This window comes from Symphalangus syndactylus, chromosome 10 (assembly GCF_028878055.3).
Source record: "Symphalangus syndactylus isolate Jambi chromosome 10, NHGRI_mSymSyn1-v2.1_pri, whole genome shotgun sequence".
NCBI lineage: Eukaryota > Metazoa > Chordata > Mammalia > Primates > Hylobatidae > Symphalangus > Symphalangus syndactylus.
Window position 1 is genome coordinate 90,599,675 of NC_072432.2, and position 20,483 is coordinate 90,620,157.

At 50.8% G+C, this 20,483-nt stretch overlaps 1 protein-coding gene across 3 annotated transcripts; it reads right to left on the reverse strand.

The window, feature by feature from the left end:
- Positions 1 to 347: 347 nt before the first annotated feature.
- TROAP (trophinin associated protein) lies at positions 348 to 9,878 on the reverse strand. Of its 3 annotated transcripts, none has more exons than XM_055294998.2 (15): positions 8,929 to 9,878; positions 8,526 to 8,680; positions 8,241 to 8,433; positions 6,614 to 6,771; positions 6,390 to 6,527; positions 6,116 to 6,198; positions 5,549 to 5,601; positions 4,938 to 5,059; positions 3,206 to 3,334; positions 3,017 to 3,100; positions 2,807 to 2,866; positions 1,965 to 2,099; positions 1,145 to 1,811; positions 674 to 867; positions 348 to 508 (listed from the first exon to the last, which is right to left on the reverse strand). In XM_055294998.2, exons 2-15 carry the CDS (start codon positions 8,667 to 8,669, stop codon positions 461 to 463), a joined length of 2,208 nt encoding a protein of 735 aa, XP_055150973.2. In that variant the 5' UTR covers positions 8,670 to 8,680; positions 8,929 to 9,878; the 3' UTR covers positions 348 to 460. The 3 variants fall into 3 exon arrangements, with proteins under 3 accessions (XP_055150973.2, XP_063466605.1, XP_055150974.2); XM_063610535.1 differs by having other exon boundaries at positions 1,145 to 1,526; positions 8,929 to 9,069; XM_055294999.2 differs by lacking the exon at positions 3,206 to 3,334 and having other exon boundaries at positions 8,929 to 9,065.
- Between the last annotated feature and the right edge of the window lie 10,605 nt (positions 9,879 to 20,483).

Genomic DNA, 20,483 nt, shown 5'->3' on the forward strand with positions numbered 1-20,483 from the left:
GAGGAGCTCTAGGGGGTGAAGGAGTCGCCTAGGGCTCCTGCAAGTTAAGTGGGACTGATCTCAAAAAGCAAGGGGAACAGGGGTTCCAATTGCCCGCCAACATATTTACAGAGCTTGCGAAGGAGTGGGCTTGGCAGGAGTGGGATGCACACAGCTTGCAAGGGGGCGGGCTAGGCAGGAGTGGGTTGCCTCCTTCCATTTCAGAATTCAGGATGGCTTCTGGATGGGAGCCTGGGGGATCCCAAGAGCCCAGGGCTGGCCTCTGAGCTGGAGGACACTGCCATCCTGTGGGCAATGGGAGAGTGACAGCAGTAGCTGGCCTGTTTGGACACTCAGCTAGACATGTGGATACTTTAGAAACTTTATTGAGGACAAAAGTGGGCGGCTCCCAGTCCCATGGGCAGACCGACAATAAATAAGGGCTAAAAGGAAAAAGCACGGCAGGGCAGGAGTGGTTGTCTCATGATGGAGAGCCCCGGGGGGCAGCAGAACCAACTGGAATGAAACACTGGAGACAGAGAAGATCTTGTCACAGCCCAGCCAACCTTGCACTGTAGCCAAGCCTTCCTGCTGACCTCTCTGTGAAGAAGCCCAGGTGGCCCCCTGTCCCTGTTCCCCACCTCCCATCAGGCTCACTGTGCAGCCACAGCTGGGCAGTGGGTTGGAGTCTCACCAGGGCATCCTGCCATTCGAGTAATGTAGCCACAGGGTTGGTGCAGACCCGGGTGGGGCCTGAGGGAGGGGCTCGGCTGGTGTAAAAGGCACACTCATCATCCAGACGAGCCTCGTGGAAGCAGTGGATGGCGGTTAAACACGATTTGAGGCGCTCCCTCAGGGCTAGGGTTCGAGGGGCCAGACTGCTGAGGCCTGGGGGGCATGGAAAATTTAGAGGGAGGTCTGGGGTCCTATACTTCCACCATGTACTGTCCTCTCCTCCTCCCCACACCAACAGCCAAGCCAATTAGGAGCACAGGGCTGGAAGTGCAGCCCCTCCCCTCTTCCTGAGGGAGAGCCAGGCTGGGCCAGGGTGGAAGGTGTGGAAGCATGGGATTGCCTGGGGCAGGGGTAGGGGCAGGGCAGGGGTGCAGCTCACAGTGAGATGAGGACCTCTTGTGTTCCCACTCCTTCCCAGCCAACTCCTTACCTGCCTGGCCTGCTGGGGGTCTCAGAGACTGGAGTGAGCAGATAGGAGGGCTGGCACAAAGTGGGTGTTGGGAAGAGAAGATCAGGCTGGTGGTTGCTGGAGCCCGCTGGCTGCAGCAGGGTGGTAGGCTGGACTCTAGACTTCTATGTTCCAGGGTGCAGGGCTCTGATGCCCCCAGCTCTACCCTAGGGCAGGGCCCTGGGGGTCCAGTCTGCCCCTGGGTGCTGGGCTGAAGGGGCCCGGGTTCTGCTGGAGGGCAGGGCTCTGGTACCTCAAGCTGTTCCTGGCGAGAGGGCTCTGGTATCTCAGGCTCACTCCTACAGCAGGATTCTGGGGGCCCGGGCTCTGCTGAAGGGCAGGGCTCTGGTACTTCAAGCTGTTCCTGGGGGGAGGGCTCTGGTATCTCAGGCTTACTCCTATAGAAGGCCTCTGGGGGCCCAGGCTCTGCTGGAGGGCAGGGCTTTGGCAGCCCTGAGTGGTTTAACAGTCCAGGAAGGTGGGAAGTCCCAGAGTTATGCTCTGTGGCATTCAGAGTTCTAGAAAGCTCAGTCAGCAGGGGCTGAAGTTCAACCATATCCAAAGAAGAGCCTCCATTAAGGGGGACATACTGGCCCCCTACCAGCCCCTCTACCTCCTGTCTCAACAGCTGCTGCAGGATACCGATGCGCTGTGGTGGGAAAGAGCACCCCAGTGTGACATCAAGATGTGCGCTCAGTAGTCTACCCACACTGTCCTATTCCTGATCCCCCATCTCTTTTCCCTCTTCCTCAGCCCAGTCACTGTTCAATAGACATCAAAGCTGTTGCCCACACAGACTCACTTGAATCTTCACCTCCTGGAGGCTGCGGGTTCTGTTAGAGTGGGGTCCAGAAGGAGTGGCCACAGGTGGTTTCCCAGACCCCTCCAGTGACCTTATACAACTCTCCTGGTCAAACAACCGGACGGCAACCTGCTCCTGTCACCAAGGAACAAGGCACACAAGAAAGTCAGGCTGGGGCAGGAGAAAGACCAGCCTGAGTCACACCCTCATAAGGAATGGATTGAAGCCCCTGAGAGGCCCTAGATGTACATTAGGAGGGGCAGCAGAGAAGCAGGGAGAGTTAGGCAGCTTTTCCAGAGAGCACTTTCTGGTTTTTTTTTTTTTTTTTTTTGAGACGGAGTCTCGCTCTGTCGCCCAGGATGGAGTGCAGTGGCGCGATCTCGGCTCACTGCAAGCTCCGCCTCCCAGGTTCACGCCATTCTCCTGCCTCAGCCTCTCCGAGTAGCTGGGACTACAGGCGCCCGCCACCACGCCCGGCTAATTTTTTTATATTTTTAGTAGAGACAGGGTTTCACCGTGGTCTCAATCTCTTGACCTTGTGATCCGCCCGCCTCGGCCTCCCAAAGTGCTGGGATTACAAGCGTGAGCCACCGCGCCCGGCACCAGAGAGCACTTTCTAATTTTTAAAATTTTAGTAGAGACAGGGTCTCACTATGTTGCCCAGGCTGGTCTCAAAGATCTGAGCTCAAGCAATCCTCCTACCTCAGCCTCCCAAAGTGCTAGGATTACAGGTGTGAGCCACCATGCCTGGCCCAGAAGGCACATGTGCCTCAAACTCCTGGGCCTCCAGGCTGGCAGCACAAGGCAAGGGATCTCAGTAGGGGGAAGCTTCTGATACTTACCCAGGGCAGGGCAGGATCTTCAGAGCAGGACTGAGGGGAGACACCATGCAGCCACTGGGCCTGGCACAGAAGTGAGATGTCAGCAAGGCCTGACACCCACAGATGGCACTCAGCCTCCCTTTGCTTCTGTCTTCTCTCTCCTGTACCCATCCATCTCCTTTCTCCCCTAGCTGTGACTTATGCCAGCCACGTCCCCATGCCCTCTCTTACCTGCTGAACTGTGGGGGTTGATGGCATGGGTGTGAACCGGGTTTTAGGTTGAACGGTGAGACGCCGCAACACTGAATATGAGGTCTGGGGAGAGACGTGGATGGCTGAACAGGGACAAAACCCAGACCTAGCAAGGATCTCCAGCCAGACTGTTCTGCCCCTGCCCAACCCCCAGTTGTCGACACAAACCAGTGTTGGAGGGCCTGGGGAGGGTACACGCTGAGCCCGTCCAAAGGGTGATGGACATGGCACCACATGGCCAGGCAAGGACTGGGCCACAGGGGCAGGGGAGGGCGTCAGGTGGGAGTCATGGCTGTCCTGTGAAGAAGAAAAAGGTGGAAGAGTGGTCCCTGCCCCCTTTGTCTTCCTATATCTTTTTTTTTTTTTTCGAGACAGAGTCTTGCTCTGTCACCCAGGATGGAGTCCAGTGGCGCAATCTTGGCTCACTGCAAGCTCCGCCTCCTGGGTTCACACCATTCTCCTGCCTCAGCCTCCCGACTAGCTGGGACTACAGGCGCCCACCACCACGCCTGGCTAATTTTTTGTATATTTAGTAGAGACGGGGTTTCACCAAGTTAGCCAGGATGGTCTCGATCTCCTGACCTCGTGATCCGCCTGCCTCGGCCTCCCAAAGTGCTGGGATTACAGGAGTAAGCCACCGCGCCTGGCTGTCTTCCTATATCTTGTTCTCACTACAGCAGCCAGTGTGATTCTTTTAAGACCTAAGTCAAGCCGGGCATGGTGGCTCAGGCCTGTAATCCCAGCACTTTGGGAGGCTGAGGAGGGTGGAGCACCTGAGGTCAGGAGTTTGAGACCAGCTTGACCAACATGGAGAAATCCTGTCTCTACTAAGAATACAAAATTAGCTAGGCGTGGTGGCACATGCCTGTATTCCCAGCTGCTCAGAGGCTGAGGCAGGAGAATCACTTGAACCTGGGAGGCAGAGGTTGCGATGAGTGGAGATCGTGCCATTGCATTCCAGCCTGGGCAACAAGAGCAAAACTCCATCTCAAAAAAAAAAAAAAAAAAAAAAAAAAAAAAACCTAAGTCAAATCATGTCACTTTCTTGATCAACCCCTCTCCCCATGGCTTTCCACTCATTCCAAGAAAAGCCAAAGACTTACACTGGTGTACAATTCCTTACCCAATCTGATCGTGTTATCGCTAAAACCATATCTCCTACCGTTCTTACTCTGATTCAATCTCACTGGCCTCTCCTTTTTGCTGATCCTCAAACACGCCAGGCACATTCCCTCCCCAGGGCCTTTACCTCTTCAGTTCTCTTGGCCTGGAATGTTCCTTCCCCCAGATATCAACATATCTCACTCCTCCTCCAACCCCTGGTCTTCACTTAAACATCATCTTCTCAGTAAGAGTTCCCTGACCAATCTATTTTAAATTGCAATACCAACTCCCCTGCTCCCAATTCCCCTTTAGTGCCTTATTATTATTATTATTTTTTTTTTAGAGAGAACTTACCATCATCTGAGACACTATTTATTTTATACCTGTGTTTATTTCTTGTCTCCCCCTTCTATAATATGAACTTGTTTATTGCTGTATGTCCAGAGCCTAGAACGGAGCCTGGCACTCAGTAGGCTGGTGCTACTCAGTAAATATTTGTGGAGCCAAGGGATGAATGCTTTCGGCTGACAGCTGTCAGATCTGTCTCCCCCTTAGCACTGATCTGATGGTGATACAAACATGACCTCTCACCCTAGGCCCCAGACATCTGATAAAGAGAGGTCAGTCTCACACTGGAGAGGGACTGGGTGCATCTGGGGTAAACCTACCCAGTAACATCCTGAGGCCCAGGACTTCCTGGCTCTACCTACAATTCTCAGTGTTGGCTGCTGCAGCAAAATTCTCCCAAGCATCTCCTGCACCTCCCACCCACCATCCCAGGAGAGTTGCATCTCACCCTGGTATGTGTCATTTCTCGGTTTTCTCTTAATGGTACTCGCTGGGCCAGACCAAGAGAGGCCACACCTCCTTCATCTGCGCGAGTGACAACCTCATGTTCTCCTTTAGGGAGAGAGAAAGCTAGGAAGAAACAGGACATTTGTTGTAGACTCTAGAACACCCACCAAAGTTTGGCACAGGGTTCTGCAACTTCTGAAGAGGGTATATTAGTTTAATAGCCCCCATTGCACTATTAGGGACAAGAACCCATCCAGCAGCCCCTCAACACCCAACACTATCTCAGTAAACACTTATTAATCTGAACGTCTGAGTAGGCTGGGGATGTGGTGATGGCACTTAGGGGCTGGGGATAAACAGTGAGTGGAAGGTAAATCTTGTAGGAAGTGGCAGAGAGAGGGCCGAAATGGAGACCACCTTCTCAGACAAAAGTGCAACTGTGCCAACCTCTGGCCTATCTAGAAGGTCTCTTCTCCTTCTCCTTCTGACCTAGCCTCCTGGCCTCCCACTTCCTCATGCTCCCTCCCAGCCTGCTGAGTTTTCTCTGGTCTTGTTCCCTGCTTCAGGCAGCCCAACTGCCCCTGTTCTCTCCCCACAGTCGGACACACTCACCAGGCTGGACCGGCGTCTCCAGGAGCGATCCTGAGGCCTGGCTCACTGAAGTCCTGATGACAATAAGGACAGTAGCCAGCAGTCACTGAATACCAAGTATGAGCTGGACATGTGCTGAGTACTTTAGAAACATCATCTCATTTCATTCTCATGACAACTTCTAATGATGGTACAAATGTTATTCTCACTTGACAAAGAAACCAAAGCTCAGAGAGGTGAAGGCAAGCTTGCACAACTAGTAAGTGGTAAGAGTTAGGATATAAACCCAAATCCCACTTATTGCCACAGTCTATACTCTAGCTACTAAACAAAAGAGATAGCACATTTCTCTCCTCCCTGTCCCCCCATGACTTGAGTAAACTGATGTCACACTGAGGCCTGGCTGTGAAAGCCTGAACCCTATATCCCAAGGGCTCATCCCGGATAATCACAGGTTTCTTGCTTCCCCTCTTGAGTTGGTGGGGAGTCCTCAAGCTACTGGAAGGCCCCAACTCTGGGGGACTACTGTATCAGACAGTGGTTCATTCTTTTCCAGATGACCTTCTCCCACACCCTCTCCTTTCTCACCGGCTGCTGCCAGCTGTCTCCCTTCTTAGCTCCTGGAAACTGGGGCGAGTGGAAGGGTGAAAGGAAGGTCCTGAAGGTGAAATCTGATCCACAGAAGCAAGAGATGAAAACGGAATCAGAGGTGGGCCCCAAACCCTCAGGCCTCACCACCAACCCCATCTCCCCTAGTAGGATCCCTTGCCTCATCATGAGGTACCTCTTCTCCCAGAGCCCAGCTTTGTCCCTAGAAGGAGCTCCCAGAAGCACCGAGTATCAGCCCCTCAAGGGCACTCACCAGAGCCTGTAGCCTCTGGGGGCACAATGTCCGGCCTCGAGGTCCTGGTCCCTCCAGCCTAGAGAAGCAGGAAGCCCGGGCAGGGTCCAGTCGGTGGGTGGGGGTTCTGGGGGCCAAATATGCAGAGGCCCGAACACCCTGGGACACCAACAGAGGCTGTCAGCACAGCTCAGGATGCCCCCTCAGCGCCCCCTGCCTGGTCTCCTCACATCCTGTTTCATTACCTGGCCCCTCTGGGTGGTGCCTCCCTGACTTCCTCGAACCAGTACTCTTTTAGCCAGACTAGGCTGGCGCCCCAGGTGACAGCTCTTCACACCCTCACCTGACAGGATGGTGGCCAGGGCTGCAGGGTCAGCCACAAACTCTATGGTCCCTGGAGCCTCTGCAAGGAAAGAGGAGAAGGAAAAGGAAGGGGGAAGGCTGAGGGGGATAGGGACCCTAGCATAGAAACTTTGAGGTACAAGGTGAGCAAGAGACTCATTCCATTGAATTTGGCTTACTCTTTTTTTTTTTTTTTTTAAGAAATAGATGGCTGGGCACAGTGGCTCACGCCTGTAATCCCAGCACTTTGGGAGGCCGAGGCGGGTGGATCACCTATGGTCAGGAGTTTGAGACCAACCTGGCCAATATAGCAAAACCCTGTCACCACTAAAAAAACACAAAAATTGGCTGGGCGCGGTAGCTCACTCCTGTAATCCCAGCACTTTGGGAGGCTGAGGCGGATGGATCACCTGAGGTCAGGAGTTTGAGACCAGCCTGGCCAACATGGTGAAACCCCGTCTCTACAAAAAAAAAAAAAAAAAAAAAAAAAAATTAGCTAGACCTGGTGGCGCGCGCCTGTAGTACCAGCTACTCAGGAGGCTGAGGCTGGAGAATCACTTGAACCTGGGAGGTGGAGGTTGCAATGAGCCAAGATAGTGCCACTGCACTCTGGCCTAGTGACAGAGTGAGACTGTCTCAAAAAAAAAAAAAGAAAGAAAGAAAGAAAACAAAAATTAGCCGGGTGTGGTGGCAGGTGCCCATAATCCCAGGTACTCGGGGTGAGGCATGAGAATCGCTTGAACCTGGGAGGTGGATGTTGCAGTGAGCCGAGATCGTGCCACTGTACTCTAGCCTGAGGGATAGAGTAAGACTCTGTCTCCAAAAAAAAAAAGAAAAAGAAAAAGAGATGGGGTCTCACTATGTTGCCCAGGCTGGTCTCAAACTCCTGAGCTCAAATGATCCTCCTGCCTCGGCCTCTCAAAGTGTTGGAATTGCAGGTGTGAGCCACCACACCTGGTCACCAAATGTTCATAGAATGTTACATAAGACACTATTCTAAGCACTGGGTTCCCATAAGAATAAGACAAAGACCCTATCCTCAAGAAGCTATCATCAAACTATAGACAGGTAACAGACTCAAGCCAAGGTATACACATGTTATAAAAGAAGTACTGCAAAGTATTAGGAGAACACAGAGCAACTGATTGTGACATGGGGAACTGGAAAAGGCTTCAGAAGAAGTGACATTTATTATTTATTTATTTGTTTATTTATCTATTTTTTAAAGAGATGGGATCTCCCTCTGTCATCTAGGCTGGTCTCCAACTCCTGGCCTCCAGTGATCCTCCCACTTCAGCCCCCTGAGTAGCTGTAATTACAGGTACAAGCCATGGCACCTGGCGAGATGACATTTTGCTGGAGGAAAGGGAGATCTTCTAAGAGCAAAGAGCTTTCCAGGAGCTGGGACCAGGACTATCACACTAAGTAGGAGACAGCAGGAGTGAGTGCAAAACCCCAAAACCCCACTTTTACCCTTCCTAGTCCCCTACTCAGCCATGGAGGCCATGTTACCAGGGCTCCAACAGGTACCTGTCTGGGCAGGGGGCCCAGGTCCCACATTTTGACCCCTAGGGCTAGGCCTGAGCTCCTCCAAGGGGTTCCGAGGCTGAGTGATCCCCACCAATCTTTGTGATGTCTCTGCCTGGTGCCTGGCTTTCGGCCTGGGGCCTGCTGAATCAACGAGGGGGCGTTGAATATTGAGCGGTGGTTTCTGCACCCATCTCTAGGGGAGGGAGGGGGGACAAAAAGGTGAGGTTTAGTGTTAGGGTGCATTACTGGTGTGACTACTGTCTTCCCCCATTAGGCCCCTCTTACCCTTGGATCTTGGTTCTCCTGGTCCAGGGCGCACGATGTAACAGTGGGGAAAGGCGTGCGTTTCTGAGAGCGTACCGGAATCTTGCTAGGGGTAGGAGATACACCCCGGAGGAGGGGATCCTTCGTGGCTTGCCGGGTGGTCATGATGGCTACAACTGAGACGGGGAAGAAGGCAGGCAGAATCTGAGACCAAAGATCAACCAGTTCTCGGGGCACCTGTCCTGCCATCCCTGATACCTCCGCCCTAATCCACGCGCCCACAAGCCCCTGGCGCCTGCAAGACCGCTCTTATGGGTGCTATCTCCAGACACCCCGAGCCTACTCTTTCGCCCTCGGGCCCCAAACTGCTCTCCTCCCTATGAACCCAGCAGCCCTCGTTCCCTCCAATACCCCTGTGCCTTACCTTACCAACAGCCCCTCAGGGCCGACCCAGCTTCCTCCGCTTTCCCCCTGACTCTCTTGGCTACTGCTGGAGCTACTTCCCCAGTTTGTAAAATACGCCAAGCTCCTGATTGGCCCGGCCGCGCTCCCGCGGAGGCCCGTGTAGCCAGACTCAGCCGTCCAATCCACGGGCTTCGCAGGAGGGGCCAAAAGAAGAACCAATTGCCGAACCGCTTTCTGGAGAGGAAAAAAACTGACTCGGATCCATCAGCCAATTCGAGAGTGGAGCGCCGCTGGGAGGCGGGGAAAGAGGAAGGATGGGGCCGTTCCGAGGCCGGGGAAGGCGTAGCCACGGGAGCTCTCGCGAGGCCTCGGGACCAGAGAGGGGCCGGCCATTGGCAGGACGGGGCGACGTCGCGGTACTGAGGGAACAGTTGATCGTTCTGATTGCTGCCAACGGCTTTGAAGGCTGGCCCGAGCCCCCGACCCGGCTTGACTATGGCACGGCGCCAAGCTTTGGGGACGCCATTCCAGATGCCCATAGAAAATATCTGCGTCCGGGCGCGATGGCAGGCGCCTGTAATCTCAACACTTTGGGACGCCGATGCGGGAGGATCTCTTGAGCTGGGTTTGAGACCAGCCTGGGCAACATAGTGAGACCACTCCCACCCGTGTCTCTACAAAATAATAAAATAATAGCCGGGCGCGGTGGCTCAAGCCTGTAATCCCAGCACTTTGGGAGGCTGAGGCGGACGGATCACGAGGTCAGGAGATCGAGACCATCCTGGCTAACACGGTGAAACCCCGTCTCTACTAAAAATACAAAAAATTAGCCGGACGTATTGGCGGGCGCCTGTAGTCCCAGCTGCTCGGGAGGCTGAGGCAGGAGAATGGCGTGAACCCGGGAGGCGGAGCTTGCAGTGAGCCGAGATCGCACCACTGCACTCCAGCCTGGGGGACAGAGCAAGACTCCGTCTCAAACAAAAAAAAAATAAAAATAAAAAAAATAAAAATAAAATAATAATAATAATCCCTGTGCAGTGGTGCGCACTTGTAGTCCCAGCTGCTCTGGAGGCTGAGGCGGGAGGATCGTGTTGAGCCCAGGAGGTTGAGGTTGTAGTGAGCTGTGGTTGCGCCACTGCACCCCAGCCTGGGCAACAGAGACCCTGTCTTAAAAAAATAAAGAGGGAAAGAGAGAACATCTGCAGGTTGTCTCCGGGATAAGGAACTGCCTTCAAACGGGCGGAGAGGGCTGGAGGGAATCGAACTGAGCCTAACAACAATATGTGTGCTCCCTGGAGCCTCACAACCCAGTGAGGTGTCTGGCGAGGTGTCTTTCATTTCACGGGTAGGTAACAAGACTCACTTTTTTAACTCAGTTACCACAGCACCAGAATTGAATGGCTACTCACAGCTGGGGGTTTCTTTGCCTCCAGGTTGCCTTTTGCGGATCTAGAGGTCTGGGGAGAGGGGGCTCACCTGCTGGTTATTGGTGGGCAGGGCTGTGAGACTGAGAGATCCTAGAATATCCTGCTTAAGATGGAAGGGGTAACCCCCTAATGGGGGACAGGAAATGAACAACACTTTCAAGTTAACAGAACTCCGGTGGATTTTCCCCACCAATCACAGAAGTTATTCTTACACAAGCCAGAAACCGAGGAGTTACTCCTTAACTCTTCCCACTCCCTTTACATATCCCATCTCTTATTCACTCTCACTAATTTTACTATTTATGCATTTTTGAGACAGGGTCTCACTCTGTCGCCCAGGCTGGAGTGCAGTGGTGCGATCTCAGCTCACTGCAGCCTCGGCCTCCTGAGTTCCCACCTCAGCCTCTCAAGTAGCTGGGACTACAGGTGCCCGCCAGCAGCTAATTTTTGTGTTTTTTTGGAGAGACAGGATCTGGCTACATTGTCTAGCCTGGGGTTACAGGCGTCTTTCCCAGCACTTTGGATGGCCCAGGTGGATCGCCTGAGGCCAGGAGTTCCAGACCAGCCTAGGCAATGTAGCAAGATTCTGTTTCTATGTAAAAAAATTTAAAGATACGTAAGGTATCGGCCGGGTGCGGTGGCTCACGCTTGTAATCCCAGCACTTTGGGAGGCCGAGGTGGGCGGATCACGAGGTCAGGAGATCGAGACCACGGTGAAACCCTGTCTCTACTAAAAATACAAAAAAATTAGCCGGGCGTGGTGGCGGGTGCCTGTAGTCCCAGCTACTCGGAGAGGCTGAGGCAGGAGAATGGCGTGAACCCGGGAGGCGGAGCATGCAGTGAGCCGAGATTGCGCCACCGCACTCCAGCCTGGGTGACAGAGCAAGACTCCGTCTCAAAAAAAAAAAAAAAAAAAAAAAAAAAAATCTCACTCTTTTGCCCAGGCTGGATAGAGTGCAATTACTAAAAATACAAAATTAGCCAGGCATGGTGGCGCATGCCTGTAATCCCAGCTACTCAGGTGGCTGAGGCAGGAGAATTGCTTGAACCCAGGAGGCAGAGGTTGCGGTGAGCCGAGATCGCACCATTGCACTCCAGCCTGGGTAACAAGAGTGAAATTCCATCTCAAAAAAAAAAAAAAAAAATCAAATCACAGCCAGGCACAGTGGCTCACACTTGTAATCCCACTACTTTGGGAGGCTGAGGTGGGCAGATCACTTGAGGTCAGGAGTTTGATACCAGCCTGGCCAACATGGCGAAACCCTGTCTCTACTAAAAATACAAAAATCAGCTGGGCATGGTGGCACACACTGGTATTCCCAGCTACTTGGGAAGCTGAGGCACGAGAATCACCTGAACCTAGGAGTGGAGGTTGCAGTAGCCGAAATCGTGCCACTGCACTCCAGCCTGGGCAACAGAGTAAGACTCTGTCTCAAAAATAAATAAATAAATAAATAAATAAATAAATAAATAAATAAATAAGATCACCTTGATTAGAAGTGGATTTTGAGTTTTCCTAAAACTTTTCAATCACATCCAAGTCTGAGGTCGTATCATTTTAACACATGTCTGGGCTCACCCATGACAATTTGATTGTTTAACATTCTCTCCAGCATTAAGCATGTTATTTCTGGTCTCTTTTAATTTTTTTTAGCCACGGTATAAAGATAAAAAGTGAATTTTAGGTCAGGCATGGTGGCTCATGCCTGTAATCTCACACTTTGGGAGGCCAAAGTGGGGGGATCAATTGAGCCCGGGAATTTGAGACCAGCCTGGACAGCATGGCAAACCCCGTCTCTACAAAAAAAATACAAAAACTAGCCAGCTGTGGTGTCATGCACCTGTAGTCAAAGCTACTCAGGAGGCTGAGGTGGGAGAATTACTTGATCCCAGGTCAAGCCTGCAGTGAGCTGTGATCTCAGCATTGCACTCCAGCCTAGGCAACAGGGCAAGACCGTGTCTCAAAAAAAGAAAAATAAAAAATAGGGAGGGCTCAGTGACAAGAGCTCATGCCTGTAATCCCAGCACTTTGAGAGGCTGAGGCAGAGGATTATTTGAGGTCAGGAGTTCATGACCAGCCTGGGTAACATAGTTAGGCCGCATCTCCATTTAAAAGAAAAAAAATTAAATAAAAAGGAAATAAATTTTAAAAAATTAACCAAAGTGTGGTGGCATGCACCTGTGGTCCCAGCAACTCGAGAGGTTGAGATGGGAGGATCGCTTGAGCCCAGGAGGTTGAGGCTACAATGAACTGTGTTCATGCCACTGCACTCCAGCCTGGGCGGCATGAGATTCTGTCTAAAAAAGAAAAAGAGGCCGGGCGCTGTGGCTCATACCTGTAATGCCAGCACTTTGGGAGGCCGAGGCAGGCGGATCACGAGGTCAGGAGTTTGAGACCAGCCTGGCCAACGTGGTGAAACCCCGTCTCTATTAAAAATAAAAAAATTAGCAGGGCATGGTGGCACGCACCTGTAGTCCCAGCTACTCAGGAAGCTGAAGCAGGAGAATTGCTTGAACCCAGAAGGCAGAGGTTTCAGTGAGCTGAGATTGCGCCACTACACTCTAGCTTAGGTGACAGAGCAAGACTTCATCTAAAAAAAAAAAAAAAAGAAGAAAGAAAGAAAAGAAAAAAATTATTTTATTTATTTATTTTGAGACAGAGTCTCGCTCTGTCACCCAGGTTGAGGTGCAATGTTGAGATCTCGGCTTACTGCAGCCTCTGCCTCCCAGCTTCAAGCGATTTTCGTGCCTCAGCCTCCCGAGTAGCTGGGATTACAGGCATCCGCCACTATGACCAGGTAACTATTGTATTTTTAGTAGAGACGGGGTTTCACCAAGTTGGCCAGGCTGGTCTCGAACTCCTGACCTCAAGTGATCTGCTCCCCTCGGCTTCCCAAAGTGCTGGGGTCACAGGCGTGAGCCAACATGCCAGGCTGAACCACAACATCTTAAGAGCGTACTCTGGGCCGGGCATGGTGGCTCACGCCTGTAGTCGCAACTACTCAGGAGGCTGAGGCACAAGAATCACTTGAATCCGGGAGGTGGAGGTTGCAGTGAGCTAAGATGGCACCATTGCACTCCAACCTGGGTGACAGAGTGAGACTCTGTCTCAGAAAGAAAGAGGGTACTCTGGGCCGGGTGCAGTGGCTCATGCCTGTAATCCCAGCACTTTGGGAGGCTGAGGCAGGCGGATCATGAGGTCAGGAGATTGAGACCATCCTGGCTAACATGGTGAGACCCCATCTCTACTAAAAAAAATACAAAAATATTAGCCGGGTATGGTGGTGGGCACCTGTAGTCCCAGAATCGGGAGGCTGAGGTAGGAGAATGCCGTGAACCCAGGAGGCGGAACTTGCAGTCAGCCTAGATTGCGCCACTGCACTCCAGCTTGGGTGACAGAGTGAGACTCTATCTCAAAAAATAAATAAATAAATAAATAAAATAGAAAATAAAAAGAAAAAAGAAGAGGGTACTCTGGTCTTCACTTCCTCATCTCTCATTCATTCCTCTTTTTTCTTCTGACCCAATTCTGCCTTGAATCTGCTCTCACTTAGGTCTCCAGCACCTTGTTGATAAATCCTAAATTCTCCTATTGTTTTCTAACTTGGGCTCCCAGCATCATTTGGCCCAGTGCTCCCTCCTTAAAGCTTTCTCTGGCCTTGAGAAGTCAAGGCCACACTTTCCTGGTGTTCTTCCTCCATCTCAACCTGTTAATTCTCCACATTCTCTTTAAGATTCTCCCGAAGTTTCTTTTCTTTTCTCGCTATATGCACTGTTCTTGGGTGATTTCTTTTTTCTTTTCTTTTTTTTTTTTGAGACGGAGTTTTGCTCTTGTTGCCCAGGCTGGAGTGCAGTGGTGTGATCCCGGCTCACTACAACCTCAGCCTTCCAGGTTCAAGTGATTCTCCTGCCTCAGCCTCCTGAGTAGCTGGGATTACCAGTGTGCGCCAACATGCCCAGCTAATTTTTTGTATTTTTGGTAGTGATGGAGTTTCATCATGTTGGCCAGGCTAGTCTCGAACTCCCGACCTCAGGTGATCCACTTGCCTCGGCCTCCCAAAGTGCTGGGATTACAGGCATGAACCACCATGCCCGGCCAGGTGATTTCATTTCTTCCCATGTGTGACACCTGAGAGGTCCCATGCCCTTGTCTTTGGCTCAATCTCTCTTCCTTGTACCCAGTACAAATCACAGGCCATGAACTGATGTAAAAGTTTTCAAACTGGAACATTTGCTCACTTAAACACCTAAATATTTGAAACCCCAAAGCTTTTGTCTGCTTTTCCACAGTGATATTTCTCCTTTGAGGTAATAGGTGTCACTGAATGGAAGAGAGCAAAGGCATGGGGTGTAAAGAATGTGTGTATATGTGTGTGTCCTATGCAGAGGGTGGTGGTGAAAGCCTGAGCAACATCTGGTGTGACCTCATGGATTCCTGACTTCCATTCCATACCAGATAATGAGCCCAAGCCAGTCAGCAGCTGTCCCCTGGCAACTGTTACTAGTTCAGGAGTAGACACAACAAAGACATTAGCTAAACAGCCAAATGGGAAAGATTTCTATCTCAAACCTGGCATCACCCAGTAGCTGCTGACAGCCATTGTGGAATCATGAGGACCATCCCAAGGGCAAAGTACCCCTCCAAGGAGGAAGCTGAGCAGAGCCATGGACAGGGCCTGGGTCCTTGGTGACATCATTGAGCTTCTGAATCAACCAACCTCAGAGCCTGCCCTCTACCTCTGGCTCTTTGTTATGTGAGATATTTCCTCTTTTTTCTATTTATTTATTTATTTATTTATTTATGAAACAGGATCTCATTCTGTTGCCCAGATTGGAGTGCAGTGGTACGATCATAGCTCCCTGCAGCCTCCATCTCTCAGGTTCAAGCGATCCTCCCACTTCAGTATCTGGCGTAGCTGGGACTATAGGTGCTATACTAATTTTTGTATTTTTTGTATAGACAGGATTGCCCTAAGTCGTCCATGCTGGTCTGGAACTCCTGGGCTCAAGAGATCCTCTCACCTTGGCCTCCCAAAGTGCTGAGATTACAGGTATGAGCCACCACACTCGGCCTTATTTTTCTTATAGAGGTCATCTGTTACTTGTAATAAAAATCATTCTAGCCAGGCGCGGTGGCTCACGCCTGTAATCCCAGCACTTTGGGCGGCTGAGGCAGGCCGATCATGAGGTCAGGAGATCGAGACCATCCTGGCTAACATAGTGAAACCCCGTCTCTACTAAAAATACAAAAAATTAGCTGGGCGTGGTGGCAGGTGCTTGTAGTCCCAGCTACTCTGGAGGCTGAGGCAGGAGAATGGCGTGAACCTGGAAGGTAGAGCTTGCAGTGAGTGGAGATCACGCCACTGCACTCCACCCTGGGTGACAGAGTGAGATTCTGTCTCAAAAAATAAATAAATAAATAAATAAATAGCATTCTAATAGATTTAGTGTCTCAAAATATCCAACCACATCTGAACTCCAGACCTGTGACGCCAACTGCCTGGCATCCCTTCATCCCTTCCTCTTGGATGTTCCAGAGCATCTCATGCTCAGTGAGTCTAAGACTGACTTTGTTGTCTCGGGCTCCCACTTTCCCCATTTCACTTCAGTCTTCCTTTTTTTTAGAGCTAGAGTCTCACGATGTCGTCCAGGCTGGTATCGAACTCGGCTTCAAGCAGTCCTCTCACCTCAGCCTCTCGAGTAGCTGGGATTACAGTCGAGAGCCACTGCATCCAGCTTGATCTTTCTTTGAAAGGTACCATCATCTAGCTGCCTGGTTGTTCAAGCAAAAACGCTGGTCATTGTTACTGTTCCTTTTCCGCACACTGCCAATCAATCCTAGAAACTGCGGATTCCACCCCCCGGTATTTCTCAAACCCACCTCCGGTGACCATGCCCATCGTCGTCTCTTGTATTTTTCACTGAAAAAGCCTCTGACCTGATCTCCCATCTCCTTCCAATTCTTTCTGCGTATTTCAGCAAGAGTGATCTTCCTAAAATGCAGAGCTGAATCACCCTCCTTATTAAAACCTGTAAGTTTCTTTCCCTTTTCCTTAGGATAAATTCAGGGCCAGATGTAATGGTTCACACCTGTAATCCCAACACTTTGGGAGGCAGAGGCGGGAGGATTGCCTGAGGCCAGAAGTTTGAGACCAGCATGGGCAACATAGCAAGATTCTGTAGCTACAAAAAAAAGTTTTTTAATTAACTGGGTATGGTGGCATGCGCCTGTAGTCCCAGCTACTGGGGAGGCTGAGGCAGGAGGATCACTTCAGCCCAGGAGTTGGAAGCTGAAGTGAGTTATGATAGTGCCACTGCACTTCAGCCTAGTGTCAGAGAAAGACTCTGTCTTTAATTTAAAAAAAAAAAAAAAAATCCAGGTGTGGTGGCTTATGCCTGTAATCCCAGCGCTTTGAGAAGCCAAGGTGAGTGGATCACCTGAGGTCAGGAAAAATTAGCTTGGTGTGGTGGCACGTGCCTGTAGTCCCAGCTACTTGGGAGGCTGAGGGAGGAGAATCACTTGAATCTGGGAGGTGAGATCTCACCACTGCGCTCCAGCCTGGGCGACACAGTGAGACTCTGCCTCAAATAAATACATAAATGAAAATATAAGTAAATAAATTAATTAAAAAACAAAAACCTGACTGCTTTAACATGGCTTATCAAGCCCTCCGTGACTGGGCCCTTGTTCATCTTTCCAGCATCAGCGCTGTTCCTTCCATTCTAGCCTTCACTCCATCATTGTAAAACTGCTTTTAGTTTCCAAATTTGCTGTCTTACCTCCTGGCTGATTTCTCTACCCAGAAAGTCCTTTTCTCCTTGCTTCACCTGACTAACTCCCGCTCATTCTTCAGTGCTTAGTGTGATGTCACGTCCTGTGGGAAGCCACCCCTCCTGCCTAAGCCTGGCTTAGGTGCTTATCTTCGTATTAACACCACTATCTGCTTAGTATCCCAGACAGCACTCCTCAGGAGGCTGAAATTGTTTGCTTACGTTGCCTGTCTCCCCCACCCGAAACTGTAAATTCCTTGAGATCAGGGACTCTGACTTATTCCTTGCACATGGCTAGCACCACAGCTGAGTGAAGGAGATCATCTTAAATTCGGATGTGAATTTTGACTTGAAGGCAAGGGTAGGATGGAATGGAGGAATGGAGTTGGAAGTTGGAAGACAGCATGGGTGTTTCTTTTTTTTCTTTTTGTGGAGACAGGGTCTTACTTTATCCTTAACCCAGGCTGAAGTGCAGTGGCACTTTTCTTGGCTCACTGCAACCACGACCTGGGCTCAAGTGATCCTCCTACCTCAGCCTCCCAAGTAGCTGGGACCACAGGCTTATGCCACCATGCCTGGCTAATATTTTAATTTTTGTAGAAATGGGGTCTCTCTGTGTTGCTGAGGCTGGTCTCGAACTCCTGGCCTCAAACCATCCTCCCACCTTGGCCACCCAAAGTGCCGGGATTACAGGCATGAGTCTCCACACCTGGTCAGGAAATAGACATTTTCAAGCAGAGGCAGGGATGGTGATAGCATAATCTGATTTACTAAGGGTATTGAATAGATTTGGGCAGGTGGCAGAGCAGGCCAGGGGAAGGAAACCATTGATAATGTAGATAATGTGACCTAGGCAAGATATGATGCTGGCCTGGACTAAGATGTTGGTAATGGGGATGGGGAGAACCAGACAGACTTGAAAGAGAGTTAAGAAGTAGACTTCAAACCAGGCACAGTGGCTCATGCTTGTAATCCCAGCATTTTGGGAGGCTGAGGTGGGAGGATCACTTGTGCCCAGGAGTTTGAGACCAGCCTAAGCAACATAGGGAGGCCTTATCTCTACAAAAAATGGAAAAATTTGCCATGAATGGTGACATGTTTCTGTGGTCCCAGCTACTCAAGAGGCTGAGGTGGGAGGATCAGTTGAGTCCAGGAGGTCAAGGTTGCAGTGAGCTATGATTGTGCCACTGCACTCCAGCCTGAGTGGCAGAGTGAGACCGTCTCAAAAAAAAAAAAAAAAGCCTAACGTGATGTCTTGTGCCTGTAATCCTAGCACTACTTTGGGCAGCTGAGGCAGGAGGATCATTTGAACCCAGGAGTTCAATACCAGCCTGGGCAACACAGCAAGACCCCATCTCACGAAGCAAATTTAAAAATTATTTTTTGGGCTGGGTGCGGTGGCTCACGCCTGTAATCCCAGCACTTCGGGAGGCCAAGGCGGGTGGATCACTTGAGGTCAGGAGTTCGAGAAGAGCCTGGCCAACATGGTGAAACCCTGTCTCTACTAAAAATACAAAAATTAGCTGGGTGTGATGGCGGGTGCCTGTAATCCCAGCTACTTGGGAGGCTGAGGCAGGAGAATCGCTTGAACCTGGGAGGCGGAGGTTGTAGTGAGCCGAGATCGCACCACTGCACTCCGGCCTGGGTGACAGAGCGAGCCTCCATCTCAAAAAAAAAAAAAAAAAAAAAAAAAAATTTTTGGCCGGGTGCAGTGGCTCACGCCTGTAATCCCAGCACTTTGGGAGGCTGAGGTGGGTGAATCACTTGAGGTCAGGGGTTCGAGACCAGCCTGACCAACATGGTGAAACCCTGTCTCTACTAAAAAAAAATACAAAATTAACTGGGCACGGTGGTGCACACCTGTAATCTCAGCTACTTGGGAGGCTGAGGCAGGAGAATTGCTTGAACCCAGGAGATAGAGGTTGCAGTGAGCGGAGACTGAGCCGATGCACTCCAGCCTGGGCAACAAGAGCAAAACTCCATCTCAATAAATAAATAAATAAATAATTTTGTATATATATATATATTTTTGAGACGGGCTCTCACTCTGTTACCCAGGCTGGAGTGCAGTGGCATGGTCTCAGCTCACTGCAACCTCTGCCTCCTGGGTTTAAGTGATTCTTCTGCCTCAGCCTCCCAAGTAGCTGAGACTACAGGTGCATGCCACTACGCCTGGCTATTTTTTTTTTTTTTTTTTTTTGAGACGGAGTCTCGCTCTGTCACCCAGGCTGGAGTGCAGTGGTGTGATCTCAGCTCACTGCAAGCTCTGCCTCCTGGGTTCACACCATTCTTCTGCCTCAGCCTCCCAAGTAGCTGGGACTACAGATGCCCGCCACCATGCCTGGCTAATTTTTTGTATTTTTTTTTAGTAGAAACGGGGTTTCACCATGTTAGCCAGGATGGTCTCGATCTCCTGACCTCGTGATCCGCCCGCCTTGGCCTCCCAAAGTGCTGGGATTACAGGCATGAGCCACCGCGCCCGGCCACCGGGCTAATTATTATTATTATTATTATTATTATTATTATTATTATTATTTGAGACAGAGTTTCGCTCTGTTGCCCAGGCTGGAGTGCAGCGGTGCGATCTTGGCTCACTACAACCTCCGCCTCCCAGGTTCAAGCAATTCTCCTGCCTCAGCCTCCCAAGTAGCTGGGATTATAGGCACCTGCCATCACACCCAGCTAATTTTTGTATTTTTAGTAGAGACAGGGTTTCACCATGTTGACCAGGCTCTTCTCGAACTCCTGACCTCAAGTGATCCACCTGCCTCGGCCTCCCAAAGTGCTGGGATTACAGGTGTGAGCTACCACGCCCAGCCATTTTTTTGTATTTTTAGTAGAGACGAGGTTTCACCATGTTAGCCAGGTTGGTCTCGATCTCCTGACCTCGTGATCCACCTGCCTCAGCCTCTCAAAGTGCTGGGATTACAGGCATGAGCCACCGCGCCTGGCCTATTAAATGTTTTTAAATAATAACAGAAGTTGACTTCACAGAAATGGGGGTCAGGTGAAGAAAAGAAGGGTGCATAAGCTGAGGTGAATTCTAACTTGGGCACTAGGTGTCTTAGTGGTGCCTTCTTCTGGGGCAAGGAATCCAGAGGAAGAGCATGATTGCAGAGGGAGGTGAGGAGCTCTGGGACAGGTTGAGTTTGAGTGGCCTATGAGGCACCCAGCAGGTGGGTGGGCATTCCAGGCTGCAGGTGAGGAACAAAAGCTGAGAAGGAATGGACAGAGGTAGAAAACCTAGAAGGGTATATTGATGCCAAGAGAGTGACAGCCAGAAAAGAAATGACTTGAGACAAAGGGAGAACAGCGCCGAGGCTCCTCCCGTCAGGCACTGCACACACACTTCCACAGACACAAATGCACTGGAGAG

Excerpts from the sequence above, each read along its gene's own strand:
- TROAP (XM_055294998.2), bottom strand. The coding sequence starts at position 8,669 with ATGACCACCCGGCAAGCCACGAAGGATCCCCTCCTCCGGGGTGTATCT. Across the intron at positions 2,867-3,016 it reads CAACCCCCACAGTTCAGCAG|GCCCAGTGGCTGCATGGTGT; the intron begins GTAAGAGAGGGC and ends CTTCTGTGCCAG. Across the intron at positions 2,100-2,806 it reads AAGATCCTGCCCTGCCCTGG|GAGCAGGTTGCCGTCCGGTT; the intron begins GTAAGTATCAGA and ends CCTTGGTGACAG.